Source organism: Lepus europaeus, chromosome 4 (assembly GCF_033115175.1).
Source record: "Lepus europaeus isolate LE1 chromosome 4, mLepTim1.pri, whole genome shotgun sequence".
Taxonomy (NCBI): Eukaryota; Metazoa; Chordata; class Mammalia; order Lagomorpha; family Leporidae; genus Lepus; species Lepus europaeus.
In genome coordinates this window covers 10,704,661-10,724,605 of record NC_084830.1, presented here as the reverse complement: position 1 = coordinate 10,724,605, position 19,945 = coordinate 10,704,661, and the positions used below count along the sequence as shown (strand labels likewise).

Sequence of the window (19,945 nt, the reverse complement as noted above, 5' to 3'; positions counted from 1 at the left end):
AAGTTTGCTTAAAAACAATAGGTTGTTTTTCACATGATTTTTTATTCCCTACTGAAAAGAGCTTTGATTTGTTTTTATTCTGTAGAACATTAGTTTGAGATGTAATTTCATATTTTTACATAGAACCAATGCAGCGTATCTTTATAAGTAGTATATTTGCATTAGACTACATTTTGAAGTTTGTGTCTAAACAAAGTACCTGCAAGTTTCACTCATTCCAGTTAGCTTTTGATCTGAATCTGGGTGGTCTAATAATGCTAGATACATTCAGGATTGATTGAATGTAATTAAGTCAGTTCCTGTATCTTTTTTTCTTTATCTAGCCATATCAAATTATGTTAGAATTCAGTTAATGTAGTCCTGTACCAGACTTGCATTCAGACTATTTTCTTTCTTCTTTAGCCATCTGGGTGCAGTTATATAAATTAGGCATGGATACATCAGGTAGCAGCAAAATATCAGAGGGAAGCTAGGCAGAGCTCTAATGCTGGCCTTCATTTAGAAGTATTGCTTCTAAACTGTAGATCCTTGTGCCCAGATAAGAACAAAAAAAGAGAAGGGATTGTTACCTTTGTGAGTAGCAGAAAGGAATGAGAAAATGGAGAGTGAGGTAACTCAATCTGGGGAAGAAAACAAGAGCCTCTCCAGAGGGTGCATTTGAGACCTAGGAGATGCTGACCTGACATTTGTCCGGGGACTCAGCACAGTGCAGCCCACAGAGGAAAGGCAGAGCAAGAACGTATGTGACACACAGGGGTGCTGTCCTCCATGAGCTCTACTTTAGAGCTTTACAAGATGTTTGGCTGTAATTGTGTCTGGGCTACTCTGCAGCCACCATAAGCAGATGAATATGTAGATGAGAAGAGAAAAGGTTATGAGAATGTAGTTTTAAGAATTTCCCATTGAATATCATTTTCTTTCCTTTTAGAATTTCTGACCATTTTTCTTAACTATCAGGCCACTGTGCTTTCTCTCTGCCCCTTGGTTTGCCACTCCATGATCTCTTCTGCCCCTTCTCTTTTCTTACCTATGTTTATCTTCAGTTTGACTCTTTCACAACCATTGGCCTGTGTGATTGAACATGAAGTTTATTTCATAGTGTATTCTACGAGAAGCAGGCTTTATTTTTTCCTCACTTTTAGTTCTGGGGAGACCTTAAAAGTTGACCTTGGTGTAGATGTTTTGTTGCAGTAAAATAAGCTGCAAATGGGATGCCCTCGCCCCATATCGTCGGGGAGGATGATGAAGAAGACAAGGGTGATCTCGGTTCTTGTCTCACGTCAAAGAAGAATTTCCATGTGGACAGGGGCAGTGAATAAAGCAAGTTTTATTGAAAGTGAGAAACCTCTTACCACAGTACTCAGGAGGTGAGCTCCAAGGGAGGAGTTGCCAAGGAAGCTTGCCAGTGTCTGCCCTTTATAAACAAGATATGGCTCTGATTAGCCCCTTTCTGAAAATCAAACCTAGATTTAACCAATCAGGGCAGGAGTAGAAAAACAGCTAATCAGAAGGAAGGGCTTACTATCCTGTCTAGCTTTGGTAAGTGCGGTTAACTGACCTGATTGCCTTCCAACTTGCCCAGCTGCCCATTAGCCTAGTTAACTCCTCACATTTCCCATCTCTTTTTTTTTTCTTTTAATTCATATTTATTTTATACTGAGTTTATTCCCGAGCCATAAGTCTTTGCTTCTTTAGTTTCTTCTGGGATATCTTTTTCTTCTGTGCCACCTCCTCTTCTGGCTTAGGAACAATCTGTTCCTTCTCAGTGAGGATCATCTCGATGTGGCACGGGGAGCTCATGTACGGGTTGATCTGGCCGTGGGCTCTGTAGGTCCGGCGGCACATCTTGGGGGCCTTGTTCACCTGGATGTGCTCAATGACCAGAGAATCTACACCCAAACCCTTCAGCTCAGCATTACTCTCTGCATTTTCAAGCATGTGCAGCAGAAACTTGGCACTTTTTTTGGGCCAACGAGCCTGGGTCCAACCCCACTGCTTGGCCTGGGCACATCTACCAACTCCACCATTGTACCGACGGAACGGCACACACTGCTTCTTTACTGTGACATCTTTCAGGTATTTGGTGGCTTTTTGTATATGCATACCCTTGATGGCCTGGGCAGTTTCTCCAATGTTCTTCAAGTGAACGTGAAGATTTGAGCCTCTTGATTTGCATGATTTTGTGGGGTTTTCTGGGTCCAGTGAGTAGCGAACCATTTTCGCAGGTCACCTAAGGCCGCTTACAGGAAGAGCTTTCCCATCTCTTTCAATGTCAGAGTGCCTGGGATCAAGTCCTGCCTCGGGTTTCTGCTAATATACCTGGGAGGCAGCAGATGATGGCTCAATTTATTGCTTTCCTGCCGTTCACATAGGAGACCAGATGGAGTTCCAGGGTCCTAGCCTTAGCATGGTCCAGCCTTGACTGTCCCAGGCATTGGCAGAGTGAACCAGTGGATGGAAGGTCTCTGTCTCTGTCTTTCTCTCTCTCTGTCATTCTTCCCCTCAAATAAAAAAAGATAACCTGGTTAGAGCTAAAAGCAGGTGAGCAGAGATAGCTCTGTACTGTCTCATAGCACTTCCATTGATATCGTGACTCGTAGTGTATACCAAAGCACCTGAATGAATGTTCACCAGTGGATGAGTAGATTTTTAAAATGTGGTGTATATATACACATAAATACATACAGTAGAATACTATTCTGCCTAAAAAATGAAAAACAGCTAGTTCTGTCTTTTGCAACAACATGGATGAACTTGAAGGACATTATGTTAAGTAAGGTAAACTAGCCACAGAGTGATGATACAGAATGATTTTACTTACATGTGTATTCTTAAGCTTACATAGGAGAAATAAGTTCTGATGTTTACTTACACAACATGGTAACCATATTAACAATAATAATACATATTTCTGCATTGCTAAAGGAGAATTTTTTAAACTTTTATTTAATAAATATAAATTTCCAAAGTACAACTTTTGAATTACAGCTGTTTTTCCCCCCTTAACCACCCTCCCACCCGCAAACCATCCCATCTCCTATTCCCTCTCCCATCCCATTCTTCATTAAGATTCATTTTAAATTATCTTTATATACAGAAGATCAACTAGTGTATACTAAGTAAAGATTTCAACTGTTTGCACCCACACAGAAACACAAAGTATAAAGTACTGTTTGAATACTAGTTTTACCGTTAATTTGCATAGTACAACACGTTAAGGGCAGAGATCCTACATGGGGAGTAAGTGCACAATGACTCCTGTTGTTGATTTAACAATTGACACTCTTGTTTATGGCATCAGTAATCCCCCTAGGCTCTTGTCATGAGCTGCCAAGGCTATGGAAGCCTCTTGAGTTCACAAACTCTGACCTTATTTAGACAAGGCCATAATCAAATTAGTTCTCTCCTCCCTTCAGAGAAAGCTGCCTCCTTCTTTGACAGCCCATTCACTAAAGGAGAATTTTAAATGTTCTTACCAGAAAGTAATGATAAATACTTGAGGTCATAGATGTGCAAATCAGCCTGATTTCATCATTCATCAATGACATAGTGCATTGTACCCCATTGATATGCATGGATTTTGAAAATATGTAAACCAAAATATGAATCATTTCCTATGAACTTTTTGAAATACACTAAGTGTATGCAATTACTTTTCAATTAAAAAATAAAATAAAACTTGGTACCAGCATTGTAGTGGGTAAAACTGCCGCCTGCAGCACCTGCATCCATATGGGCATCATTTCGAGTCCTCGTTGCTCTGCTTCCAATCCAGCTCCCTGCTAATGCACCTGGGAATTCAGTGGAAATTGACCCAAGTCCTTGAGCTCCTTGACCTGCCATGTGACCGTTTGAGGAGTGAGCCAGAGGGTGGAAGATCCATCTCTCTGTCTCTCCCTCTCTCTCTGTATCTTTGACTTTCAAATAAATAAAACAAAAACAAGTCTGAGAACACACTACTTTATATATTTAGAAAGAGCAAAAAGGACACACTCTTATTTTTTGTAAACTTTTCAAAGCCAGAGGTAGAGTTTATAACGAAAAATCAATGTAATGTTTTCAACAAATAATGAGAGGAAAACTATTTTTATTTTAGATGAAGATCGGCTTTCCAGAAGAAAAAGCATTGTAGACACTGTGTCTATTCAGGTGGATATTTTACCGAACAGCATTCCTCCTGATGACGTGGTAAGTCACGGAATATTTACTCTGGAATACTTTCTTGAGATAGTCACTATAGAAAAGAATTGTGTGCTCTTCATTCTGTAAAACAGAAGAAAATAAAACTCTAGATTGTTCCCAAATCAAGTAAATTCTTAGTAGAAATTAATCGGAGTTAGCCTTGGATTTGTTTATAATTGATTTTGCTGAACTCATTTCAACTGTCTATAAAGATACATTAACTTACCCTTGTATGTTATTATATTAAAATTTCACATTATAACTCAGCATAATAAAAGAAACTAAAACAGAGCTAAGATTTTTGAGTGTGTTGGTAAAAGTATTACACAATGTTATTCAGTTCGTAGGCCCTCTGTATCCTGTTTATTTTTTAAAATTTATGAAACATAAATTACAGGAATAAATGGAATTATACACACTCATGTGAGGTCAAATGGTCACTGACTTTAGGAAATTTCAAAACTGCACATCTACAGGAAATTTTTTAATCATTTTGGATAGAAAACAATGAATTGAGTATAGCTTATATTAAGCTGTTATCAATGAACTGTGTACTTTTTGAGGACTGTGGCTTGTTTGAAACCTCATAGACTGAATGCTCTCCTCCTGTTTCAATAGAGCACCAGAGTGTACCCTCCTGAGTTATAGGAAGAAAACGCAGCCAGTGTGCTCTAGGACTTACTCCTCACAAACCACCAGAGAATTTTTTGATAGTCAAGTAAAAATGCCGAAGTGCCAGCATGTCAAGTCAGTCTCCTCCTTGTGATTTACCCATTGTTTGCCTTCCTAGGTATTTTATTATTTCTCATTGGTACAGTGTAAATAATTAAAAGAATATCCGTACAAGAAAAGGGAAAGGAAGTTGTCTGAATTCATGCTTTCTCAGCCTCCTTTCTCTTCACCGTCTTCCAATCCCTGTCAGTTAATTTGTCTTCAATAATTAAGACTCTTTGGTGATCAGGGTACTTACACCTTCTGTGACCGCACAACTCCCTGTTAATCCTATAGGATTATTTGTGTTTACTAAGAATTTATCAGTAGAGCAGCAGGAGTACTTGAAGAGGCAGTGAGAATTCATTCTGAAACTGGATACTAAGTCTGGTTTAAAGTTTCTTACCAATTTCAGGCTGAAAGAAATTGTCTTCTCCAAATTCGCCTCTGCTCTCAAAGCCATTTTAGTTTATGAACTACTTACTTACTGAGGAAAGTATCGTGCTTGTTCTGCTTTTTTTTCACTGTGAGCTTCCTGTTGTTACCCATGAGGGAAGAAATGCATCCAAATCTTTATCTTATTGACTTAATGATGACAGGTATGCAATATATCCTTATTGACTGGTATTTTTCAGTTATTCTTTTGTTAACTGTTTTTATTTCTCTCAAAAAATACATGAGAGAACACTTGAAACTGTTTGTAAAGCATGTGTCTATTTGGATTAAATACAAAAATGTACATATGGAGCCGGCGCCATGGCTCACTTGGTTAATCCTCCGCCTACAGCGCCGGCATGTGGGCACTGGGTTCTAGTCCCGGTTGCTCCTCTTCCAATCCAGCTCTCTGCTGTGGCTCAGGAAGGCAGTGGAGGATAGCCCAAGTGCTTGGGCCCCTGCACCCGCGTGGGAGACCAGGAGGAAGCACCTGGCTCCTTGCTTTGGATCGGCGTGTTCCGGCCGTAACAGCCATTTGGGGAGCAAACCAACAGAAGGAAGACCTTTCTCTCTGTCTCTCTCTCTCTCACTGTCTAACTCTATCTGTCAAAAAAAAAAAAAAAAAAAAGTACAGGCTGGCGCAATAGGCTAATCCTCCACCTGCGGTGCTGGCACACCGGGTTCTAGTCCTGGTCGGGGCGCCGAATTCTGTCCCGGTTGCCCCTCTTCCAGGCCAGCTCTCTGCTGTGGCCCGGGAGTGCAGTGGAGGATGGCCTAAGTCCTTGGGCCCTGCACCCACATGGGAGACCAGGAGAAGCACCTGGCTCCTGGCTTCGGATCAGCGCGAGGTGCTGGCTGCAGCGCGCCAGCCGCGGCGGCCATTGGAGGGTGAACCAACAGCAAAAAGGAAGACCTTTCTGTCTCTCTCTCTCACTTTCCACTCTGCCTGTCAAAAAAAAAAAAAAAAAAAAAAGTACATAAAGACAATGTGAGAAGTTTCTTGACACATTTCACATTCAATATCCATTAATAATTCAGTACTTTTTGAAGATCTTATTGTTTCTTTCATTTGCTCTAAGTCCCAAGTCAGATGTGTCTCTGAGCAGCTGAAAAATGAAATACAGTTTAGTATCACATTGACTTGAAAGCACTTGAGCTTTGACTTCATTTGCCATTGTATTTTGTATATTAGACACAATTGTTGATATATACCAGAAGGCAGAATAAGAACCTTATCTCTAGGCTAAAGTGAATTAATCAGTTTCATAGCATGCCTAGAAGAAATTCCCATCACGTATTCACCAGTTAATGGTGTAATAAAATAGCATAGCAAACTATAGATAAGTTTATTTACTTCCAGTGAAATAAGATATGAAAATTGCTCAGTAAACATTATTCATTTAATTAAAAGGATTTGAAATTTTTATACATAATCCTAGTTTATTTTCAGTTATATCTAGTCCTAGAGCTTATTCTTAAAAAAAACAAAAACAAAAATGGTTGGCGCCGCGGCTCATTAGGCTAATCCTCCACTGCGGCGCCAGCACCCCAGGTTCTAGTCCTGGTTGGGGTGCCGGATTCTGTCCGGTTGCTCCTCTTCCAGTCCAGCTCTCTGCTGTGGCCCGAGAGTGCAGTGGAGGATGGCCCAAGTCCTTGGGCCTTGCACCCACATGGGAGACCAGGAGGAAGCACCTGGCTCCTGCCTTTGGCGGCACAGCGCACTGGCTATAGTGGCCATTAGGGGGGTGAACCAACAGAAGGAAGAACTCTGTCTCTCTCTCTCTCTCTCTAACTCTGCCTGTCCAAAAAAAAAAAGGTTTTTTTTTTAGATGGAGATCATAGCAAACTTCTAATTTTCCTTAGATATAGTGCCAGTTGTTACTACAGTTTATGGAAGTGCCTGGTGCCACTTGAGATATGTTTGTTCTAATATTTACAATTCAAACCTTAATTCACTTAATGAGATTTTCTATAAAAATTGCCATATATAAAAAGATGTATGTATATATGTATGTAAATTTATGTATGTGAGCATATACATATACCTCAATACACACACATACAAAGATACCTAAATTAAATCAAGGTATTCAGGAGGATGAATGTCATAAACAAAGTGCCTCTGCCTCCTGATATGAGAACATCTGCCTAACCATTAGAAAGCATTGGCCGGCGCCGTGGCTTAACAGGCTAATCCTCCACCTTGTGGCGCCAGCACACCGGGTTCTAGTCCTGGTTGGGGCGCCAGATTCTGTCCCGGTTGCCCCTCTTCCAGGCCAGCTCTCTGCTGTGGCCCGGGAAGGCAGTGGAGGATGGCCCAAGTGCTTGGGCCCTGCACCCACATGGGAGACCAGGAGAAGCACCTGGCTCCTGGCTTCAGATCAGTGCGATGCGCCGGCCGCAGCGGCCATTGGAGGGTGAACCAACGGCAAAAGGAAGACCTTTCTCTCTGTCTCTCTCTCTCTCTCTCTCTCTCACTATCCACTCTGCCTGTCAAAAAAAAAAAAAAAAAAAAGAAAAAAGAAAAAAAAAGAAAGCACTATAGGTATGATTCTTTGACCTCTTCTGTGTAAGAATGGATATGAGTGAAAACTGAAATCACTGTTTGATTCTTTCCTCTCAAAGGTGATAGTAAGTTTCTTGATTACTTGGGGGCACATATGGGAGATATAGATAGATAGATAGATATAGATACACATACATACAAACAAACATATGTATATATATATAAAAAATTTTGTGTCCATGTTAAATTTCTCTTTGTACAAAATGAAGTCATAGATTGACTACACAGGATTGTTGTTTGTTCTAGAACAATTAACAGACCTTTGTTTTATACATATGTGCTTCTGCATTTTCCCCAAATATAGTTAGAGAAATCTGTATATGTGCTGGCATTAAGTCAGTATTAGTTACAACCTACGATGCTAAATGCTATCAAATTACTAAGGTGTCAGTGGAAGTGACATAATTGCTATGCTTGGAAGAAAATGAAGAACAGATTTCATGTAGGCCCAAGAACATTATACACTGTAGGTAGAGCCATAGGTCATATGTAAACAAAAACTGGAAAAGTAAAAGGAAAGTTCTAACTCTTAGGATGCTGCCTTTGCACCCGTTTCTGCTCAGTTAGGACAGATTGCAGTTTAGTTGAGTGTCAGATAAAGTAGGTAGCTTGTGTTTAGCAGCTATACTGCATGAAAATAAAAGTCATCTAATGGTATAAATCACTTGGGTTTTTTTTTTATTATTATTTGTTTTCTTTTGATTTTTCAACTAGGGTGCATGAAAGGGAAGATTGGGAGATACATTCCAGCCAAATTTAGAAGGATTTATCACTGGTCTGAAGGCTCTGTATGTAATTGGATAGGAAGTAAGGAGGCCCTAATATTCAGGCAGAGCAGTTCTTGGAACTATATTTTCAAGAAACAAATCTTAGAAATATGACTAGGCTAAATTAAAAAGAAGAAACTAGAGGCAGGACATGGTAACTGTCCACACTTAAGGGAACAAGGACCTACAGTAGAGTAACTTGGCTGGAGATGAGCAGAGACAGGAGAGCAGGAATGGGGCCAACACATAACTCCCAGGGATTTAGAGGAGGTAAAGAAAACACTGATGGACAGAATGACTTGGAGGTTCTTGTTGCTACGAATTTTATCATCATTAGGTGAGTCAAGGAAGACTAGAAGAAATCAGGGGGAAAGAGTTCATACGCTAAGGTACTTTAGCTCTTCATTTTCCCTGCACTGAACAGGTAATAAGTAAAAATCTTAGGTATCAAGAATACTGATCTTCTAACTTCTCCCATGTTCTTTCTCCTGTGCTATAGTTGTTTGTGAGAAGTCCAAAGCTCTTAGCCAAGTATAGAAGCAATCGTGGGTTTTTTCATTAAAGTACTAGGTTGCTGCTAGGTACAATTAACTAGCCAGAGCCTAATCTTGTATGTCTGCTCCGAACATCCAGAGCAAAGCAACTGAAGATTCCCAGGTTTAATCTGACTGCAACTAGAAATGTGAACCTTCAGTAGAAACACTGAGGTAGTGGAACTCTTGCTGCTTGATTTTGTATTATAAAGAAGCTAAGGAGCAAAGCATGAAGTCTTTTGTTTTCATTAGTCTTGCTGTCTTAGACTTAGCAAAAGAAGCCCATGAGCTAAAATTAGGGATGACCAGAGTCCCAACGTATCATTTCTTAATTTTTCATTCAGTGATACCACAGTAACTAGATATATTATTCCTTCTAAAAATGTGCTGTTGTCACAAATAGTATTAATGACTTTTTTATCATGAAGAAGTTGATGTCATACCTTTTATATATCTCAAAGTAAGAGATTGATCTAAGAGTCCAAGTGAAAGGGTTTTTATGTGGAATAAAATTTGGTGATTCAGCGTAGAAGACCTAAAATATGCCTATTTTCAGATGCTGATTAACGTTCTCATTGAATGCTGCCCAAAGTAGTGACTGTTATTTTAAACCATTTAAAAATTGTAGAATATTTTATTTTTGATTTGTAAACATCCATGGTTTCCCAAAATTACAGACTGTGGAGTGCTTAGTTCTTATTTACCACAAGGCTAAAAATGTATCAGCTCAGCTTTGACTACCTCAGTGTGTTGTTTCCTTATGAAGCCCAGGTCTGTTGTTGAACATCACATTCCTGGAGACTGAATTGAGTTGCCTAGGGGATGCTGATTCTGCCAGTCTAGTTCTAATCTGTAGGATTGTTTGGGGGAATTTATACTGCAGTAGACCTTGTTAGAGCAATGGAAAAGTAGAAGGTATTGGACACTGCAGAGGATAGTCACAAACCAAGCCAACACCAAGAAAAAAATTGTTAAGAGTTTCTTAGGTGACTTGTAACTAGGCAGAGGTATTATCTGAATTAACATTCTTTAACTCTTTATTTTACTTAAAACCACTTTCCTCTAGGCTAATAATACTGAAGAAATCACATTTGAAGCGTTGAAGAAAGCAATTGGTAAGATACTGTGCACTTAGGAGCTCCTCTAATGTTTTACCCATCGTTAGCTTGGTACTATTTTATATGCCACAATAAATAGAAGCATTATGACCAAAAAAGAAATTAATTGGTTTCTATATAAATATATCATTTTTAGCCCTATTTTCTGTCTTTTAAAATTGTCTTATCATACTCCTTAAGCAGACACACACAGCTGTTTCATCAGTGGTAGTAGAAAGATGTTATTGTCTCTCAGACTCTGGCCAGACTATATATTATTTTAATATTAAAAAAATCCCATTTCAGATTATGATAAATAAAAATATAACTTCCAGTGACCCCATTTGTATTTCAGTTGTCCACTCAGTATCAATATTCAGTTTAGCAGATATTTTATTTAATGCCTCATATATGCAAAGGCATAATTATAAAACAAAAAAATAACCAGAATGGTCCTTTAGGAAGAATCTTGAAGTTTTTCTGTCTTGTAGGAAGTTTCTATTCCCCTCCACTTTTTTAAAGAGAGACAAAGGCACTGTAGGAGATGCTATTGTACATCTGTTTTTAAACCCTCAGATTTAAAAATTTTCTATTCTAGCCTCAAATTAGACATTTCAAGGATGTTATGCCTTTTGCATTTTTTTGTTATAAAAGTGCCCCCATAAATTGCCCTTTTTTGGTTTATAGATCATAGCTCTCAGGGTCTTTGGAAAGGTTTTGGGACACTGTATTTGTTTTGATGGATCTTCACATTTATGTAGATACCAGTGGGATGGAAGAACAAGAAAAGGAAAAGAGACGTCTTGTCATAGAGAAATTCCAGAAAGCACCTTTTGAAGAAATAGCAGCACAGTGTGAATCCAAAGTAAGTAAACAGATGACAAGTGAGGTTGGAGTGTGATTTTACAGAAACTCTTGGTTGGTAAATTCCAAACCTCAAGAAACTCTTCAGAACATAAAGAAAAAATATATCAGGCACCAAAAACTCTGAAAACATAACTATGAAGCCCAAATGATTTGTATGGTGTAAACTGATAAAAATGGCAGATCCCAAACTGAATATTTATGAATACTTTACAGTGGCTTTCACTGATTTTGCTGTGACTGGTTTGTTCTGTGTTTTATTTGTTATCAATGAGCTTAAGAAAGGGAAAGGTGAGGCAAGTATTTGGCACAGTTGTTAGACAGTAGGGACATCTGCATCCTATATTAGAATGCCTGGGTTCAAGTCAGGGCTACAGGTAATGCACACCCTGGAAAGTAGTAGATGACAGCTGAAGTACTTGGGTCCTTACCACTGGGAGACCTGGATTTAGTTCAGGCTCCTGGCTTCTGCCTGTTCCAGCTCCAGCTTCAGCTGTTGCGCACATTTTGGGAGTGAACTAGCAAATGGAAAATTTGTGTGTTTGTCTCTGTGTCCGTCTTTCTCTGTCTCTCCCTTGCGGTGGTATTTCTGTGCCATTTCAAATATAAATGAAAATAAACAAAAAGAAGAGAAACCTTACATTAAATTCCAATAGGTGAATCCAAGTCAAAACATTAAAGCATTCTGAACCATCAGCATGATGGTTACTGGTTAGTCTTTGTTCTTTAATTACATTAGTTATATTCCTGTGGATATTTGGAAAATGACAAATGTTATCTTCATTTTTTTCCCCCCTTCACAGGCAAATTTGCTACATGATAGACTTGCTCAAATATTGGAGCTCACCATACGGTAAGCATTTTGTTACTGCATCAGTACTAACACAACAACAGCAAAATAAAAACTGTTAAACTCCTATGAATTTGCAGCTGATTGTGTTTAAGCATTATTATTTTTTTTTTCCATTTAGGCTGAATACAAGATCAGACAAGTGACCCCTTGTCTTAGCAGTCATTCTATTTACTACATGGGATCTGTCACCATTTCTTGCTCAGTTGTCTTCTCTAATCTTCTAGTTCCTTTTTTAGATCATTCATTCCTTCATGATAGAAAGGTGTGCAGTTCATATGGTTTAGCTCATAGTTCTTTCCAGGGTGGAATTGTTGAACTTCCCTTGATCTTGCCTATGGCATACCCATTTGAGTCCTGTTATGAGTTACTATACTCCAAAACATGTGGTATTTAAAGCACTTGGGTTAGAATCTGTTTGTTAACTAAGTAACAAAGGAAAGAGAGGTAGAACTCTGGGTTCTATCCAAAGAAAGAACATTGACATCAGTGGGGAAACCAGGCCTTGTGTGCAGTAGCTTGGTAGAGGAGCCTCAGGTAGCTATGCTTCTGTAACATTTTTCTACATCAGGTCTTTCATATTTTTAGAGTTATTAATTAAATATGGTTTGCTTCAACCCCTGTAACTTGTAAATGGAAGAAACAAGATCCGCTTCTTTATTTCAGCCCTTTTTCTTTTCATATGCAAGGTACATTTTCATCATTTTCAAGTCTTATTCTAGGCACCTTCCTAGGATTCATTTGATCCCCACTAAGTAGAGGATCGCTCGTTTACAGAATTTCAGAACAGGGAATTGGGCTAAAAAATGCACTATATGATAGACTCAGGATTCAGAGAACATTGCTAGGCATGAGCAGTTACTTCTTTAATGTCTGTTAGTGGTAATACCAAGTGTCTATGTATATTTGATCTTTTGTCACGCATTTTATACCTGTGATTTCTGCTAATCCTCACCACAGCCCTGAGAGGTAGGTAGATGTTATGTTTTCATATTTTCTAAGTGAAGATAGCAAGGCTTAGAGAAGGTAGGTAGTTTGTAGTAAGTCGTACAGCTGGAGAGTGCAGAGTCAAAATCCATAACCTGTGTCCCTAAAGGCTATGTCACTTGGGGTCACCATGTTACATTCAGTCATACTAACAAATTAATATTAGCTATTACCATTACTTAACATTTATTGAACATTGGCTACCAAATGTTAACAGTTATTGAGTACTTATGATATTCCAGGCACTTTACCTGCATTATTTAATTTTTTTTTAAGATTTATTTGAAAGGCAGAGTTACAGAGAGGCAGAGAGAGAAGTCTTCCATCCACTGGTTCACTCCCCAATTGACCATAACAGCCAGAGCTGCACCAATCCGAAGCCAGGAATCAGGAGCTTCCCCTGGGTCTCCCACACAGGTGCAGGGGCCCAAAGACTTGAGCCGTCTTCCACTGCTTTCCCAGGCCACAGGAGAGAGCTGGATCGGAAGTGGAGCAGCCAGGACTCAAATCAGTGCCCATATGGGATGCCGGCATACAGGCTGTGGCTTTACCTACTATGCCACAGTGCTGATCCCAACTATTTAATTTAATATCTACAATAGACCTAAAAATAGGTAGTAGTGGATTTTTTTTTAATTTTACAAGTGTGTAAACATGCACATAGGAATTAGGTAACTTATCCAATGTCACTCAGAAAAAAATGATGCTGAGGGCAATACAAATGAGTCCACAAACAAGATTAGTTAGGAGGCCGGCGCCGTGGCTCAACAGGCTAATCCTCCGCCTAGCGGTGCCAGCACACCAGGTTCTAGTCCCGGTTGGGGCGCCGGATTCTGTCCCGGTTGCCCCTCTTCCAGGCCAGCTCTCTACTGTGGCCCGGGAGTGCAGTGGAGGATGGCCCAGGTGCTTGGGCTCTGCACCCCATGGGAGACCAGGAGAAGCACCTGGCTCCTGCCTTCAGATCAGCGCGGTGCGCCGGCCTCAGCGTGGCGGCCATTGGAGGGTGAACCAACGGCAAAGGAAGACCTTTCTCTCTGTCTCTCTTTCTCACCGTCCACTCTGCCTGTCAAAAAAAAAAAAATCAGGAAAATTCTATAGGAGAAAAGAACAAGGGAACATTTGCTTTGGTTGATAGGAAAACATGATTGATCTTTCGTACTTGTAGTATATGTAGTATACATATAGATAGAAGAAAATTCAGAATGAAAAAGTATTGTGATAAAGATTTCAGATTTTCTAGAAGAGCAAATGTTCAGTTCAGTCAGTCTTGTTTAGACACCTCTTGGAAACTACTGACCAGCAGGGAAGAAAGGCTGTGGGAGGCGATTCCTATTTCATTTCTTTTACTAAGATAGAAAAATTAACTCTGGAAAAATACATAGAAATACTACAATTTAGGCTGGTGCCGTGGCTCACTAGGCTAATCCTCCGCCTGCAACGCCGGCACTCCTGGTTCTAATCTCGGTTGAGGCGCTGGTTCTGTCCCAGTTGCTCCTTCCAGTCCAGCTCTTTGCTGTGTCCCAGGAAGACAGTGGAGGATGGGCCAAGTGCTTGGGCCCTGCACCCGCATGGGAGACCGGGAGGAGGCACCTGGCTCCTGGCTTCAGATCGGCACAGTGCGCCAGCTGTAGCAGCCATTTGGGGGATGAACCAACAGAAGGAAGACCTTTCTCTCTGTCTCTCTCTCTCTCTCTCTCTCTCTCTCTCTCACTGTCTAACTCTGCCTGTCAAAAAAAAAAAACCCAAAAAACAAAAAACAGTTACTGGACCAAAAGTGGCATGGACCAGTCTTTGAAAAAAAAAAGAAAAAAAAGAAATACTACAACTTATACAAGAATACTTTTTGTAATCTTGGTTGAGGGGGGTGGATTTTTCTTACTGTAACTCAAAAACTAGAAAGCATAAGAAGATAATTGCTGCCATGTGAAGTTTTTAATCATTTGTCAAAATGTTAAGAATTAAATAATTGTAGAAAGCATTTGTGTCATATGACAAAAGATTACTTTTCCAAATTGATAAGAAAAAAAAAAAGCCTATGAGTAATAGTAATGTCCACTGGCAGTGGACACATAGGCATTCTACAACTTCAAAGAATGATTTCTCTTTAGGCTGACAGATTGGCAGTGTTTCTTTTTTTTAGATTGTGTCCAATGTTTATAACAGTGTAAGAGAAAAATTATACTCAAATGCTGAAAGTGTAAATTGCTGGTGTTCTAGTAAAATGTCCCAATGGCAAAATTGTGAATGTACTTTAAACCAGAAATTCTGCTTTTGTGATTATAAACCAAAGAGAAAGAATAAAATTAGGCATGCTTAGGAATGTACTTGTAGGGGTAGGCATTTTATACAGTTATTAAGATGCCAGTTGGGAAGCCCATCACATATCAGAGTGCCTGGCTCAAGTCCTGGCTCCTCTGCTTCCAATGCAGCTTCCTGCAAATGCACACCCAGGGAGGCAGCGGCTTGATGGCTCAAGTACTTAGGTCCCTGCCACCCACATGGGAAACCCAAGTACTTATGTAGGATGCGTTCTGGGCTTATGGCTTTATTCAGCCTGGCCCAACCCTGGCTGTTGTGGGCATTGGGGGAATAAACAAACCAGAGATTGGAATATTTCTCTCTGTTTCTGTCTGTATTCATCTCTTTCTTCCTTTCAAATAAAGTGGAAAAAATTTTAAAAGAATGTACTTGTGAACATTGTTTAATAATGAAAATGAACCTGCATTTGTCCAGTAGTTTGAAACAACAATGGGGTCTGGGCTGTGCTAGGGCTTACAATGCCTGCAGCCCATATCAGAGTGCTGGTTCATGTCTCAGCTACTCCACTTCCAGTCCACCTTCTTGCTAATGAGCCTAAGAAGGCAGTGGGTGATGGTCCAAGTGCTTGGGCCCTTGTCACCCGTTTGCGAGACCAGGATGGAGTTCCTGGCTCCTGGGCTTCACCTGACTCAGTCCTGGCTTTTGCAGCTTTCTGGGCAGTGAACCAGTAGGTGGAAAATCTCACACTCGCTTGCTGTCTCTCCCTCTCTCTCTCTGGTGTGCGCATGTGTGTCCTCTTCTCTCTCTCATGTTCTGCTTTCAAATGAATAAATAAATAAATCTTTAACTCAGTGATGGTGTAGCCATTTAATGAAATACCATATGGTATTCAGCAAAGATAATATATGCCTATATGAAAGGTCTTTTACTAGTGAAACAGAAAAGTTCACAATAATTCGTAGATTACAATTCCATTATAAAAATTGTACATGAGACTTAAAAAACAACTTGACTGCATCCTGGCTTATTTGCTGTACAGCCTCACAGAAGGCTAGAAACTTCATCACATTGATTTCTGCACTTAAGGAGGTTTACTTTGCTGTGTGTAGATAGTAAACAGAATGCTGTGTGAAATGAACAGCTGGTAGATACACCTGTTGATAATGCCCCGTTCTTCTTTTGCAGTCCTCCTCCCAGTCCATCAGGAACACTGACAATTACTTCTGGGCATGCCCAATACCAGTCTGTCCCAGTGTATGAGATGAAGTTTCCAGATCTGTGTGTGTACTGAGTGACCCAGGAAGACCTCAACATAGGATTTTAAAGCTTAAAATTAAGGCCAAGTTGAGTTTTCAGGGTTTACTTAATGCATATTAACATACTTGTTGAAAATAATGATGGAACTTATCTTTAACCAAATGCTTAGCATATCATATAAGAAGTTTTGGAACTATATATGATTTAGAGTACTTTTGAATTTAGACTTATACCATGTAATTTGTTTTGAGGTTCCTTTTGACATTTAAATTTGAATATGTATTGGTCTCACATTATTCCATTGTTAAATGGTGTATTTTATTCTTTTCAGAAACGTTAACTTTTTGTAAAAAGTAAGCCTCCAGAGGATTGAAAATGTGTAATGTGTCTACTGTATTTCTTAAATGTCAACAGAACTGTTTAGAAATAGAATTGCTTTTGACTTTGGTTATCTTCAAAAGCAAATACATACAATTATATTCCTGATCCTGGGGCTGCAAAACTGTCCTGTGGCTTTCTGTTCCCATGCTGACTTAGGTAAGTGGTGACAAGCATCCCTGTAGTCATTTCCTGTGATAACATGGGGTAGCTATTCCTTAATGTGTTTACAGTAATGACATCTTGTGGAATAGTTTCCTAGAACATGACCCTAAGAATCGCCATACTAAAGCATCTGGTTCTTGTAATACTGTGTGTTTTTGCTAAAAATTTGACCATTCTACTTGAGAGGCTTAGAGCTTGCTCTTGGAGTACCGAACTGTGCAATATTTTTTTATATCATAAGATGTATTCGTTTACAGGCCATGCTTTGAATAGTATTTTGAATAGTATTTTGCTGTGGCTTCATTGATTATATGATATATATAAATATATATATATTTAGTATAGGAAAAAAAAGACATTTAAAACAGCCACTAGTTCACCTGTGAGGAGTTTATACATTTGATTTCTGTTAGGAGCACATGAATTTATAGTTTTATATTGTGCATTGGTTTAAATACTCATGGTCAAAAATTCTTCAAATCGACTTTTAATTTGTGAGCTTCTTTTGATTTTCGCTATCAGGATCACAGGTGTACCCTATACATGTACTGATGGACATGAAACTAGGTACATTTTAGTGAATTCCATCACATTGTAAAAATGAACAATTCTCTTTCCAACTCTAATAAAATTCTCTTAGGACATTTTTATAAAATCACCTGTTTATAGTTGTACTGCTTTTTCAGATTCAATTTCTTCTTACATATCAAAAATTGTACCTCAAAATATAATTCAGTTTTGGTTTTTGTTTGAAAAATCACCATGAAGAATGGAATGTTTTAACTTTGTTCTATAGTTATTTGGTCATCATTAGTAGAAGCAGAAAAAAAAAAGTGAGGAAATGATAATGGAATACTTGAAAATTGTTGAATATTTAAACCAAAGGGCAACCAATTGAAAAGAATAGTTATTTTAAGCTGGAAACTGACACTAAAACGGTGGATTAACTGTCAGTGCACAAGACTTGTGTTCAGAGCAACAGTGCAGTCACCACTGGAGGACTAGATGGCCCTGTTGTCACTGTCACTGCCTCTGATCAAATAAAATGCTTCACCAGTTAATAAGTCAAAGTTTATGTTATGGTTTTTCTTTTTACCTTTTGTATTTCTAAAGAAGGATGTGAATTCCTGACTGTACATTTAAAAAGTCTAAGCAGGGGGACATGCAGAACAATCATCATCCACTTGGATGCCATTTTATAGATCAACACTGTGTGCTTTTGTATGAAGATATATAAATTTCATAGTTTAAGAAAAGATATATATTAATTTGCTTTCATGCAAAACATAAACTTTGCTCTATAAAATTTACCATTTCTCAGTGATTTAGAAATGCACGTGCTGCATGCATAGGAAAACCATCACAGTTCATGTTTGTCACTTTTCTCTTGGTCTTTGTAAACTGTTGACTTGGGTTTTTTGGGATTTTTGTTGATGTTGGTTTTGAATCACAGAAGATTTCATAAACCTTGGATCACTGAACTGGTCTTGTTGACAAGGATTCCCGAGATATGGATCTTTTCTCTGGTGACCTACCATGTCTGTAGGAGGTTCTCCAGAGACTAGGAGAGCATACTGTATTGTAGCCAGTTCAGACAATGAAAGCTAGGATTTGCTGAAGTTCACTGTCTTGCTCTATTTTTGTAGTATATAAAATTCAATAAATTGTTAATCATTCTCATTTTTGCTGTATACAGTTGCTTATATCACTTTATTTTTTTCCTTGACGTTGAACAGGTAACATTTGAATGTTCCTTCTATATGTGTATTGACCATCACTGCATTGGTAGTGTTTGGTTGTCACATACATATTCATGTACTTGCTTGGTACTTCTGAACTAATTATCTTTTAGGGTACTAATACTACACTTTACCAGCAATTAAATTTCAATCCCTTCCCAAAATGTTTCTCTTCTTCCTGTCTAGAAATGGAATTTGTCTTATCTATGTATTAAATGTAATGAAGTAGTTTTTTTTGAAGTGTAAAAATTCACTGTGCAATTCATATGTAAGCAATAAAACAAAAATTGAATTCCTTGTGTATAAGTACATTTGTATAATAGCTATTGTTACATGTATTAGATGTATTCAGTACTTTAGTTAAAAATGAGGCAGGATGGGTGTTTGGCACAGCAATTACAATGCCAAGTTGGGATACCTGCATCCCTTCTCAGAGTGCCTACGTTCAAAACCCAGCTCTGCCCCCAGTTCCAGCTTCCAAAGGAGGCAGCAGGTAAAGGCTGAAGTACTTTTCTTCCTACTACACATGTGGGATATTCAGATTGAGTTCCTGCCTCCTGGCTTTGTTCTAGCCTAGTCTTGGCTATTGCAGGCATTTGGGGAGTGAACCAGCTAATGGGAGTGCTCTCTCTCTCTCTGTCTCTCTCTCTCTCTCTCTCTTTCTTTCTGTCTTTCCTCTTCTCCTCCTCTTTTCTCCCTCTTTCCTTCCCTCCTTCTCTTTGGCCTTTCAAATTTTTTTCCTTTTTTTTTTAAAAGAAATGAAGGAGTAAGGTGTTTGGCATGATGTTTTAGACAGCTGCTTGCATATCTAGGTCCTGTATCTGAGTGCCTAGGTTCAAGTTCTTGCTCCACTCCTGAGTCCAGCTTTCTGGTAATGCACACTCTGGGAGGCATCAGGTGATGATGGCCAGAATTGTTGGAACCCTGATACCCATGTGGGAGATAGAGACTAAGTTCCCACCCCCTGGCTTCAGCTTGGCCTAGCCCTGGCCATTGCAGGCATTTGTAGGGGGTGAACCAGTGAATGGGAGATCTATCTCTTTCTTTGCCTTTCAAATAAATATTTTTTTAATGTGCTCTAGTAAAAATCAAGTTGCCGAGTGGATTCAGTCCCACATATAATGGAAATATAAGGCCCTAACTGCTAGACATGAA

At 39.1% G+C, this 19,945-nt stretch overlaps 2 protein-coding genes across 5 annotated transcripts in view; one reads left to right on the top strand and one right to left on the bottom strand.

Moving 5' to 3' along the window:
* Positions 1-18,742, top strand: part of EFR3A (EFR3 homolog A) — a 135,650-nt gene extending 116,908 nt beyond the window's left edge. For 3 of the 4 annotated variants that reach the window (XM_062187976.1, XM_062187977.1, XM_062187978.1), the window contains 5 exons: positions 4,097-4,188; positions 10,261-10,309; positions 11,053-11,156; positions 11,959-12,008; positions 16,437-18,742. In XM_062187976.1, the coding sequence (XP_062043960.1) occupies positions 4,097-4,188; positions 10,261-10,309; positions 11,053-11,156; positions 11,959-12,008; positions 16,437-16,542 (401 nt within the window). In that variant the 3' untranslated portion in view covers positions 16,543-18,742. Of the gene's footprint in view, positions 1-4,096; positions 4,189-4,800; positions 5,511-10,260; positions 10,310-11,052; positions 11,157-11,958; positions 12,009-16,436 lie in introns of those variants that run through there. The other variant, XM_062187979.1, reaches the window with a different exon arrangement.
* On the bottom strand, positions 1,634-2,247 carry LOC133758267 (large ribosomal subunit protein uL22-like). Its single transcript, XM_062189452.1, has one exon. The coding sequence runs from the start codon at positions 2,215-2,217 to the stop codon at positions 1,663-1,665; it is 555 nt and encodes a 184-aa protein (XP_062045436.1). The 5' UTR covers positions 2,218-2,247; the 3' UTR covers positions 1,634-1,662.
* Positions 18,743-19,945: the final 1,203 nt, after the last annotated feature.